Below are 13,087 nucleotides of genomic sequence, written 5' to 3'. Positions count from 1 at the left end.
CGCACCTATTTCGGGCTCTGGGTTCAGTTGGACGAGTTCATGTTCCTGCACGGGCATTCCATCCTGGGCCATGGATCCTACACATTCTACATCCATTTCTAATACCCCCGGCTCCCGCTCGCCTTGAGACGCCATCTTGCTTCTCTTAAAGGGTTAATTTCGCTCGCTCGTAATTTGGAGGGAATCGGGGGTCGCTTCTCTCACCCCTGGACCGATTCCCGTGAATTTAGCTGGAGACAGGAGAGCCCGTTTTCCTGTTCTCCGATACCAGTGCCGCGAGGAGGGCGATGGATTTGTATCGCACGACCTGACACCAGTGTTACGGATTCGCGCCCGCCGGCGTGCTGACGGCCACGTAACTCGAATCGCGGCACGTCGCCCACCGGACGGACAATCCAGTCGTGACCCTCTCGGACTAACGCCGGGAACCAGTCACGGGTGGACCTTTCGGTCTCACCGCGATCGAGCCAATCAGCCCCCGCGTGGGATAGGGTTGCTCGCCAAATTCGACCTACCTAAGTACCCACACGGAGGGTAGACCGGGCGATCGCACCTCGCCGCAGGTCGACTTCGGACACGGGCCACTTAAGCGACCCGTTCCGTACTATCGGGATAACCGAGCGGTGTTATTCGTCGACCTCGACGGTTCGATTAATTATCGGGCGTATTCAGCCCACTACCAACCCTTTACGTGGAGCAAGATGAGGATTCAATGAAAGAAATGACGAAGCGAAGCGGGAAACAGTTCAACACAAAAGCACATTTATTCGCGATGAACGGAAAGCACACATATTCAATTCCACCAAAAGCACATAGAAAAGGAAAAGAAACACAATGCAATTTTACACAAAAAGCAAATGCGACAATGCAGATCTAATACCGACTACGCGAGCACACAGCAACACTTATACAATTTTACTTCACAGACGGCGCCGACAACACATACCCAAAACCAAGGAAAAGAACACCCTCAAAGATGAGGAGGGCCTGAGGCCGAGACCGGGTCGGGCCTACCCGTCTGGTGATGAGACGCGGAGCGGCGATGGTGCCTCAACTCCGCGGGTCTCGCGGGCAGTGTCTGGTAGGGGGTGGGAAAGGGGCCCCCTTGGTCGCACTATCTCAGCGCGGGGGGAAACAGGAGGGGGTTGCTGATGCTCGGGGTATAGAGGATTTCTACTTCGCCTCGAGTCCCGCGACGAGCGTCTCCACCTCGGCCAGGTCGCGCCGTCGGCCTCCCTGGTGTGCAGCTCCCTGCACGACGCGAGCACCCCCTCGTCTGCCCTCGCCGCCTCTCCACAGCTCCGTCTTCTTTGCTCCGACTCCAACGCACACGACGACGACCAACTCCTTCTTGCTTCTTCTTCCCAACTCCACCGCCCGCGAAGTCTTTACTCTCTATCTTGACGAACGCGGTCGCTTATATAAGCCCCGTGGCTTCGCTCTCTCATCTTTGACCCCCTGCCTTCGACCTTTCACCTCGCTCCCCATTGGCCCGAGAAAAAGTGGGCGTGAATGCTTTTTGATCCATAAATTTGCATATAGCGATCGCCCTCCAACGCCCTGGAGGCGGGGCCAAATCGCCCCTCGCTCACCGATTGGACGGAACAAAAGTGGGCGTGTGTCGTTTTTGATCCGTTTTTGAAGCTGAAAATCCGTGGTTTTGTACACGCTGTTCGGCGCGCGCCCTGCACGAGTCCAACACCGGTACCCACAAGCGGCGCAAGAACGGTGGCGATGCGACGGTTGCGAGGTGTGACGTGAAGCGGCGCCGCGGTGGGTGGTTGATGTTGTGGTTGGTGGTGGTAACAATGGCGGTTGGTCCAAAATAAAGATAGTAAAAGAAAAACGGCTATCCTGAAGAGTCGCAGCACGCATGAATGACATGTATTCCCACTAGACAACGGGTTTGGGCCTAACTACACATATACTTACCGAGATATCTCACCTAAGGGACCTGAATGGTGGTTTGCGAATTTGGTAACCACAACAATATATATATATATATATATATATATATATATATATATATATATATATATATATATATATATATATATATATATATATATACTTTATGCACTCCCCCCTCCCCCCAAAAAAACCCATTAGACAAGTGGCAAAGATCTACCAATACATAGACTATTGAAATAACATCCTCGGGTCTCCTCCATGTCAATCTATGCTCTCCCATGGGGTACATTTCCAAAACTATCACAATATATACATACAATAGAATAAACGGTACAAACTGCTGCACATGCAATTTTGTTATTATGTCAGAACTTTTGCCATTGCAAAAATGTACTTTGGATTATTTTATAAAATCCTTCTTTGTCCTTTTCTGATTTTTTTTATTTTAATTTTTTTAGATATGCTTCCTGTTGTTTGTGTTGCTGTACATAATCTCCTGCATCACCATCAACTGCTACAGGAAGAAAGCTGACTTTGTATCTGGTAAATCTTTTTTTCTTGTGTAGCCCCCACCTAGAGTGGCCTTCTGTCTTGTGCAGGGTAAGAGAACAACAAAAATATACTTTAATATATATATATATATATATATATATATATATATATATATATATATATATATATATATATATATATATATATATATATATATATATATATATATATATATATATATGTTTTGTTGTTATGAGAATGCAGAGTGAAAGTTGTCACACTTGATGACATGTTCCCAAATGCTCAAGCTAATTTTATAATTGCTTTTGTAATCATTTGTTGTGTGTGTAGGATATCTTTGAGGTGGGCTTATAGCTGAGACACCCGATATACATTATGCAATCATAAAAATGTCATATCATGATCCAATTGTGCAATTAGAATGCCATCATTCAGGCAAAAACATTTGGAGAGATGTGCTCAGAAATGCATAGAGCATCCCCATTTTTTGATTTATCATCTCTTTCCCTTTTTGTGTAAATCACAATGGAAATTATCCAGTGTGTCATAAATATGATTTTACTCACACATGCAAAGTGTTCAAAATCGCCTAATGCCACTCCATACACTAGTTTGGATTGGGAAAAAAATCAACCAATGTTTATTATTTTTCACAGGTGTTGTTTGATGAAAATGCTGGCTGGCATTTGAGAATAATCTCATTGGGTAGGATAGCATTGATTTTATTTCTTTATTTATTTTATTTCAGAAAGCATAATCTTACTCACAGCAAGTGATGCACCCAAGAAAGCTTGGTGGTAGAAATGCCACTCCAGTGCTAGCCATGACGTGATAACTTTTTGACAAGTGCCATCTCCAATGGTCAATGTCCAAAGGTGGAAAGAACCTTGAGTGGCAGTCTACTTTTAACATCAAATTTACTGCATGATGTTGTTATAGTTACCTCCACCACTGAAGGTGAAGGAGGTTGTTTCACCCCTTTCTGTCTTTATTAATTCCCGGAATCCTTCGGATTTTGGCAATTATGTTGGTCGGTTGTGTGTGTCATTCTGTGTCTGTCTGTCTGTCTCTTTGTTTGTGTGTTTGTTTACCCTGTAGCAGCCACACCGTTTCAGTGATCATGACCAAACTGGGTACAGACGTCAGCCGTGGTCCAACTTACACTTGTCGTTTTTGGTAAATCTAGGTCAAAGGTCAAGGTCAAGGTCACCAAAAAACCGAAAATTCTTATTTTTGCAATAACGTCCGCTAAAATGGTCGTATAGACTTCAAACCAAATCCAAAATATGCATCTTCCAATTCTGCATCCAACCATATGTCTCATTGGGGTGTCACACCAACACCCTTCTTAGCGGTCAGGGGTCGAATGTCAGGGGGGGGGGGGTCGGGTCAAAAATTTCAAATTGCGATAAAAACGCCATTTCAAGTCCGATTGACTTCCAAGTTATCATCATGACCAAATTAAGTGCCATAACTCATTAGACAGTAGCACTATCGACTTGTAAGAACCAAATTGATTTCCAGGTTTTTGTTTTTTTCAGAGATCATGGAGATATGACAGTCATTCTGGCAATTCCTTGCTCAACGAGCAATTTTATTTATTTGTTTGTGTGCAGGATATCTCAAAAAGTTGTTGACGGATTCGGACGAAACTTGGTGGACATGTTGGGTGTGTGACAAGGAAGAATTGATTAAATTTTGGCGAAGATCTGAATCCGGATCCAGATCTGATAATTTTTTATTGATTTTTCACCATTTAGATGGGGCTAAACCGATATATAGCACGATATCTCAAAAAGTTGTGGACGGATTTGGATGAAACTTGATAGACAGGTTGTGTGTGTGTCAAGGACGAATTGATTTGATTTTGGTGAAGATCCGAATCTGAATATGAGTTATTTAATTTTTGAAGTGATTCTTCACCATTATGCCTGGTGTTGGCTTAATGGTTAGGGTGGTGGGCTTTGGATCCTCGGGTCCTGAGTTCAAATCCCGCTCAGCTGTTGAATTAATACCAGATGGGGTTAACTCGGATTGTCATCCTTCTGAGGTCGGCAAAATGAGTGCCAGCATGCCGGTATACTGTGTCAGAGTGGCGACCCGTCTGGGATTGTGCCCAATTGCCAAGGAGACTGCTTAAGGCCCGGTCACACCTTGACGTTTTAGCCAACGTATGCCGATTTTTGAATTTTTTTTCTAAAACGCTGGCACACGTTGAATACGTTATGGGTAAGTTTTGATAACATTGAGAGCACGCTGAAAAACACTGCCATACGTCGTTGTACGTTGGCTTTAAACGTTGTACTTTTCGGTTGTCCTCAAATTTTTTTCATGCTTGAAATTTCACGACGTATGCCGGCGTATGACTCACACGTTCCGCTACGCTGGCCACAAGTTGTATGCACGGTCTGCGATCGTTGACAGACGTCAACACATGCTACTTGTAAGTTAATCATAAGTTGAGACACGCCGAGGTAATGTTTAGCGTACCCGAAACTTATTTCTAACCTATGATTAACGTGTTGTTGGCACGTTGCGCGATCGTTGCCACACATCGACAGACGTTACTTTTAAGTTACTCATAGGCTGAAAGACGTCGGTATAATGGATCGTCCTTGCGTCAGCATCCACGGCCAGGACACTTATTTGCAGCATTCTTCAAACTTTTCTTCGGCATGACGAGGATGTTCACACTTCGATGTCTAGCTTGGCTATGATTCCAATTGTCCATCGGCAGCGTCTATTTAAAATAGTCGAGTTTGAGCGTTTTAACACGTTCAGAAGAAACGCTTCAAATTTCCAAACCCCAGCGTCAAAAAACAAAGGCGAGTGACAGCAATTTAAATCGTTCATTGCAAACAATGCAAATAGGTGAGTGGTACCGTTTAAAAGTCGTTGAGTAAAAAAAAATCCAATTGTTGAGCGCAAGCGTCTACTTTCAATCGTGGAGATGCAGCCATTTAAATCGTTGAGTGGCAGCCTATGAACCTACCCGTGGACACGCGGACGCAAGGACGATCCATCATAACCCACACCCTCCCCCTCACACTCACCTACTACTGCCAACATGAACAAACTACTACTAATACTAATACTAATACTGATACTGATACTGTTACTGCTGACATGGACATCGACTCAAAAAGGAACTCGAAAACACTGTTGGGTTCCCCTTTTATGAGCAGCATTTTTATATACCAATTCCCAAAACCGCTGGGAACACGTCTTTATATGGCAGTTGTAAGCTAGAAACGCATTCATTTTTTTTTTTTTGTCGACCGGAAGACGTCATTGGAATACGTCTACATACGTCGATGTGTGTTGGGACTACGTAAAGAATTGGTTCAAAGCACGTCAAACATAAGTTAGAAATAAGTTTCGCGTAAAAAAGACATTACCGCGACGTGTTTCGACTTATGAGTAGCTTATAAGTAGCCTTTGTGGACGTGTGTAAGCGTCCGCATATCGTGTGTAAAACTTATCCCCATCGCATGCGGAACGTGTGTCATACACCGAGTACGTCGTAAAATTTTGAACATGTTTAAAATTTCTTGACGTACTCTACTTACTACGACGTATGATAGCATACTTTAGCGTTCTACTCACGTATACCAAACTTACTCATACCGTATTTGACGTGCCCCCAACGTTTTAGACACATTTTTCTTAGGTCGGCATACGCTGGCAAGATCGCCAAGGTGTGACCGCGATGTTGTCACTTCCATTTCTACGGCAGTTATGATTCGAATCGTTGTGCGTCAGCCTTTTAATAGGCTACGTCACGACATCGTCGGCGATGCGTGCAACGCGCTATGTCTAAGTTAGGCTATCGTTGGGCATAGGTTGTGTAGGCCAACAACAGGTTCAGCATTCGTTGGTATAAGTTATCTATAACACAACGAAACGTTCTGTGTCCATTACTAATATGTTATGCATACGACCACCTCGTTATGAATACGTCCGAATCTTAAAAAAAAAAAACATCAAAAGTTCAACGTCAGCCAGCGTTTTACATACATTTTAATACGTTGCCATCGCTGGCTAAAACGTCAAGGTGTGACCGGGCCTTTAAGCAGCACCAACGCTCTGCACAGAGTATGGTCCCAATCTCCTCCTTCACCATTGAGAGATCGGGCCAAAAACGATGCAGTACTGTACATCATGATATTTCAAAAATGTATTGGGCCGAATATGTTCTCGTGGATCAGGCATTATGTGGCGGAGGTATGTGCTCTACCGAGTGCCCTTCTAGTTTTGGGAATGCAATGCCCTTGAAGCGAGCGAGCGAAATAAATAAAGCTAGATCCGTGTGATTCACTTTGGCTATCCTTCCTTGTGGTGAGGCCTTGAAACAAATTATTAGGGTTTTTACCCCACGTGAGTGAAGTATGGCTCTGTCTGTTTGTCTGCCTATCGACATCAGTTTATGATCGAACAACTAATTGATTTCAATTGAATTTTATATTTTGCATGCTGGAGAACATTAATTGGAGCACGGATCTGCAGTTTAGTCGTACCTTGGCTCTGAATTTGGCAAATTGTATGGAATGTCGTCCCAATCACGCATGCACACAGAGGAGTAAGGTAATTATTTAAGGCTGTCCACTGCCTGGCGGTCAAACAAAATTGAAAATCATTCCAAACAGAAATCTTACTGTTTTTAAGGATATCATAAAGGATGCACACAATTGGCACGAATCACTAATTGAACATTTCATATAAGGTAGTGTAAAAGAAGGTGCATCAATGGCGGTGAACTTGCGAAATTTATTATTATGAGTTTTTCCTGTTGCCTTTAAAGTCTTTATTGTTTTTTTCAATTGAATTGTATACTTGAACACTGCAGAACACAAATCGCTCTCTTGGAACTTTTAAAAACCTGCCCTTTAGCAGTACTTGGCCAAAATATTACACCTTTTTACGTCATATTGACCAATTAGATTTGCTGCTAATTCTCTCTGCATTGGGAAATATTGAGATTCAGACAAAATGGTGGCTCGTAGGAAATATTGATCATGTTCAAAAACTCAATAAGTGAGATTGTAAATAATAAAATGCAACTTTTCCCATGTCTTTTTTTTTTCTTTTTTTCTCAAGACTGCATGGTGTTTGTTTTATGAGCTCCCAAGTTATTTATTTATTTGTTTATTTTAAGAATTACTAGTACGTGCCCGTTAAAAAAAAAAAAAAAAATTCAAACCGCGAGCAACAAACAACAACCACACAGGCCGTTTGTTCGCTCTCGCGTGCCCGTATGTGCGTGGCCTGGAAGTTCGCATATTATTCGCAATTTAGTTTTAATACCCAATTATTCAATTAGCGCCAACGTATTTTACCTTTTCGCAATGTCGTGGCAAGGAAAAACAAAAAGAGAAGAGAAGAGAGAGAAAATAAATGTACTTCCTGGTTCGGAGCATACCAGCACTCTGATGTTACCGAAATTTATGCACCGTCTAATATGAAAACGATCATAACTTGGGGCATTGTGTTTATCTATAAATGCGCATAAGAAATCGAGAAATTATTAGAATACACGAAGTCATCATTATCCGGAAGCCCTTACGGCTTGCGTTGTAACCTGTAATGGGGAACGCGGCTGAGCTTCCCTTCCCCATTGGCCACGCCCATGCAACAACGTGTCTTGTCATTGGTTTGGTAAATAAATGGCCATAACTTGGGAAGCACTTGTCCGATTAATATCAAACCTTGAAAAGGCACATCCTCAGGTCCCCAGCAATATATCTGGCAAGTTTCAATTAGATCGGACCAGTGGTTGTCGAGAAACAGCAGACACAGACACACACATTGCTGGAATTATAGATAGATAACGGTTATGGTGGAGCTTGTACATAAATGACATGCAAAACAACGACAGGGAAATTGGTGCACTTCAACATGAAATACAAAGTTATTCAGAGACAATTGACAACTAAACACAGGAAGGGGATTTGAACCTGGCATGACAGCATCATGAGCCGCAGATTCACTGTTGGGCCCGTTAAACAGACAAATCCAAATTTAATACCTAAACATAATTTTTCCAAAATACTGTGCTGCTAATTCTTCTGTGCTTTTATTATCTTTATTTTTGGCACACACTTGTATCATGCAGTCAATGTGAGATGTTAATTAGTGAAATCAGCAACTTAATTAAAATAATAAAAGAAGTATTGTTGTCAACAATTAATTGGTTTGATTTTTATATGGTAGGATCAAAACATTCATGAAAAAATGATGTGAAAATGCCTATACTTAGATGCTAATACATCCCAAATCGATGTACTTATTTTGGCATTTATATGACCACTGGAAGTCTCCTCCATGATAATGCTTCAATTTGGTCCTCTTTTTTTTTTGATGACGTAAGTGGTCATTGTCTGTACTGCCATCCCTGTTAAGAAGGTGGTGTCTAGTGGTTTGACAAACCCATTCCCAAAGGTGCTGGAAAGGCTGTGGTGATCTATCTTTGTTAATGTGATAGTCTGCATTTTATGTCAGTCTGTTCATTCTTAGATCTACTGTAATCTACATTGCCCAGCGAGGGTCTGCATTGTTGTACGCTTTGTTTTGTTGCACTGTGCAAATTGGCATTGCCACTTTACAGAACATCTATTTTAGCCTCACCCATTCCTGGAGGGACAGGAGACGATGTTTTAATCGGTCTGTGTGGGATTGGAAGAATGTATGCTTGTGTGAGTTCGCACGCAAATAAACTTTAATATAGATCATTCATTCTCAGGTGTACTGTAATCTCTGGCTCTTTTTATTATTAAATATTCTGTCCTGTTATTCATTTATTTTTGCCCATTTTTCTCGGCAATATATATGCTAAATGTCTTCTCAAAATTTCAATCATGATGTAGAACAATTGATTGATAATTAATCTATCAATCTAATTGAAAAAAAAATCATTTAAAAAAGGTACTGTTGTTTTATTAAAATGTTTATTTGGCTTTTGCGAATGTGAAAATTGCTCAGATATTTGAGAATGATAGAGTGCGATCAAGCTGTATTTTTATTTTTTTCAGCATGTCATTTCATGCATTTTATTATCCACTTTTCCAAGTGTACATCAAAATTTGATACTTGCCTGTGCTCAATTGCAAAGGTCATGATGAAGACCACATTAAACACAATGTTCTTGAACATAAAGGGAGGAGCGATGCAGCACTTTAATTTATTGATTTTTTTTTTTGCAGCATCACTAGCATATGTCACAGTGATGAAACATTGTTGTAACGAGTCAAATTTGGTCCCATATTGAACATTATGTCATTTTTCTTTTCAAATTGTATTGTTCGTAAGAATGAAACATGATGTCATGTAGTGTTCGGTCAGGAGCATTTACTTTCTTGTTGCTGCCACTGATTTTGAAATGCATTTTGTCTATTACTTTCATCATGTAATGACATAAAAACTCCCCTGCAGATGAAGATGCTGTCGTGAACAGAATATCGTGAGTTTGATTCGTTCTTTGCATGTACACACCCTCCCAAAGTGTAACAGCTATTTTTCGACTTTTTTTGTGTGGCAAGCCGTCAACCTCCTCTGTAAGCAGTCATAAACTTATCTAACTTCACCCTGTCAAATATTACAGCAATGATTTAATGAACTGTTAAAAAACAAAAATAGATTAAACACTGCTGTAAATAAAGATCAACACAAAATAGGTACAGTATGTGTCCACATCTGCATACTACTGTCATTTTGAGAATATATATATATATATATATATATATTTCTATATATACATATATATTACTAAAACTCTCATCATGTATGCATGTATGTATGTTCCCGAAATACAGCCAAAACGGTACACGATAGCGCAAAAAAGTTTAGAGCCACCTTACTCACCATTCTCCTGTGGTGTGCAGTATCAAGTTTCATTCAAATCGGGCAACGAAAAAATTATTTAAAAAATCAATTCCCGATTCAGTCAAGTGCTCTTCGGGAGTATTTGATCAATGCAAACAACCTCAGCGGTATAGTTCGCTGGAGCTATCTTTTTTTTTTTCTCGAAATGATTTATTTTAAAATCTCAAACATTTAGTATCGACAAAGAACGATTTATTTTTAAGCATAAAATAAACTGCCGTTTTGATCTAATACATCCGTGTTCATTAATAAATAAAATTGTGTTGAAGATTGCGCACAATAATTTATTCCACTTTCTTTTCTCCGTGTTTTTTTTTTTTCACATTGACTCGCAATATCAAGGTTCGTTCAAATCGGGCAACGAAGCCTGGTGTTGGCTCAGTGGTTCGGGTGGCGGCTTGGGATCCTGGGATCCTGAGTTCAAGCCCCGTTGGCTGCTGAATTAACACCAGGGGGTTGACTCAGCTTGTCATCCATCTGAGGTCGGCGAAGTGAGTACCAGTGTACTGGTCCCGGTGTATGCCCCGGTTAGAATAGGTGTACCATATCCCTGTGTCGTAAGAGGTGACCAGGGTTGGCGTCAGGAAGGGCATCCGGCCATAAAACATTGCCTCAAGAAAAAGCCTAACCCCTGCACAGCAGGGAAAAATGGCTGTAAAAACGGTTCAAATCGGGCAACGAAAAAAATTATTAAAAAATCAATTCCTGATTCAGTCAAGTACTCTTCGGGATTATTTGATCAATGCAATCAACCTCAGTGGTACAGTTCGCTGGAGCTACCTTTTTTCTTTCTTTTTTCTTTTTTTTTTGAAATGATTTTTTTATCAACCACTGTCACAACGGGAACCCAACGTGTTCTCGGGTCGTCTAGTGTATGTATGTATGTATGTATGTATGTATGTATGTATGTATGTATATATATATGTATGTATGTATATATATATATATATATATATATATATATATATATATATATATATATATATATATATATATATATATATATATATATATATATATATATATATATATATATATATATATATATATATATAGGATTGAAGCGCTGGATACGATGCTTTTCATTCTGACTGATCCACCGACGAAGATTCATTGCGAAGACGTATTGGTTCACATATAATTGTTCCTCTGCCTGGCAAGATTTTTCTTATTGCGTATTTTGCCAACTGGCATTCTTCATAAAAAATGACGGTAAAGAGACACCCTATTTTTGAAGGACTACCATTTGAAAAATAATCGGTTTACTGGTTTGTGCTGTGGAGCCTCGCGTTGCAAACACACACACACACACACACACACACACACACACACACACACACACACACACACACACACACACACACACACACACACACACACACCCTGATAAACTTCTCTCAATGCTCTTGTTTGACCACACCTTCTGAGCCACGCCCACTTTCCACAAGCCACGCCCACTTTCCCTAAGCTCCGCCCACTTTCGTATGCCCCTCATAAAAAATGACGGTGAATAAACACCCGATTTTTGAAGGACGACCATTTGAAAAATAAAACCTCAATCAAAAATCGGCTCAAGTAAAATTTTCTAAATATCTCGAAGTGTTTAATTCCGAAGTCTCGCTTCTCTACATTCAAAACTGAAGGACAAGTATTGAAAATGCTGTACGCGGTTTTTCGGCCGCTGCACAGCAACGGGTGGTTGCTTGGCAATGAAATTCAAATGCACACATTTCCAACAAATACTGCACATGTTGGCAAAGTTTCATCGAAATCGGTTCGCTGGTTTGTGTTGTGGAGTCTCGCGTTACACACACACACACACACACACACACACACACACACACACACACACACACACACACACACACACACACACACACACACACACACACACACACACACACACACACACACACACACACACACACGAAAAACCTGACAATAAGGGATATCTAGCATATATAGCGAATCCAATATATATATATATATATATATATATATATATATATATATATATATATATATATATATATATATATATATATATATATATATATATATATATATATAGCCTGGTGTTGGCGTAGTGGTTAGGGTAGCGGCTTGGGATCCAAAAGGTCCTGAGTTCAAGCCCCGTTGGCCGCTTGAATTAATACACACCAGGAGGTTAACTCAGCCTGTCATCCTCCCGAGGTCGGCGAAGTGAGTACCAGTGTACTGGGCCCAGTGTATGCTCCGGTTAGAATAGGTGTACCATATCCCTGTGTCGTAAGAGGCGACCAGGGTTGCGTCAGGAAGGGCATCCGGCGTAAAAACTAAGCCAAATCACTATGCGGATCATACGAATGATCCGCTGTGGCGACCCCTAACGGGAGCAGTCAGAAGAAGAAGAAGAAGATATATATATATATATATATATATATATATATATATATATATATATATATATATATATATATATATATATTTCAGTTTCTTATTCAGGACAAGCTTTGTATTTACCAGACTCAGTGGTGTAATAATTAGAGCACCTGCTCTGTCTGCGAGGTCGGCAGTTCAAACCACGGATGTATTCGGGTGGCGGTTGCCGGTCTTTTTACCTGCCAAGTTTTCATGTTAGACCGGCAATTTTGGTGAAAATTTTTTGAACAAAATATTTGTTTTTGAAAAAATTTTGTTCAATAAAATAAAAAATTTTCCCATGCTAAAGTGCTACAGTTATACAATTTACTTGAACCCCTTCAAAATGTAGTCAACAATAATCCACAACTACCCTTTTCCCAAT

General features: G+C 40.7%; 1 protein-coding gene across 14 annotated transcripts in view; it reads left to right on the top strand.

Annotated features, from left to right (window-relative positions):
• LOC147014270 (protein LMBR1L-like) overlaps positions 1–13,087 on the top strand; it is a 119,791-nt gene that overhangs the window by 37,279 nt on the left and 69,425 nt on the right. For 8 of the 14 annotated variants that reach the window (XM_085852091.1, XM_085852085.1, XM_085852086.1 and 5 more), the window contains 2 exons: positions 2,370–2,454; positions 9,853–9,880. Coding sequence is in view for 5 of the 14 variants with exons in the window: in XM_085852085.1 (XP_085708211.1) it covers positions 2,370–2,454; positions 9,853–9,880 (113 nt within the window). In the remaining 9 variants the exon portion in view is untranslated. Of the gene's footprint in view, positions 1–2,369; positions 2,455–9,852; positions 9,881–13,087 lie in introns of those variants that run through there. The other 6 variants (XM_085852092.1, XM_085852093.1, XM_085852094.1 and 3 more) reach the window with 1 other exon arrangement.

Source organism: Eptatretus burgeri, chromosome 13 (assembly GCF_056783735.1).
Source record: "Eptatretus burgeri isolate ZD-2024b chromosome 13, Ebu_testis_v1, whole genome shotgun sequence".
Classification (NCBI taxonomy): domain Eukaryota; kingdom Metazoa; phylum Chordata; class Myxini; order Myxiniformes; family Myxinidae; genus Eptatretus; species Eptatretus burgeri.
Note: the sequence above shows the minus strand (reverse complement) of the source record. Positions and strands in the feature narration are given on the sequence as shown.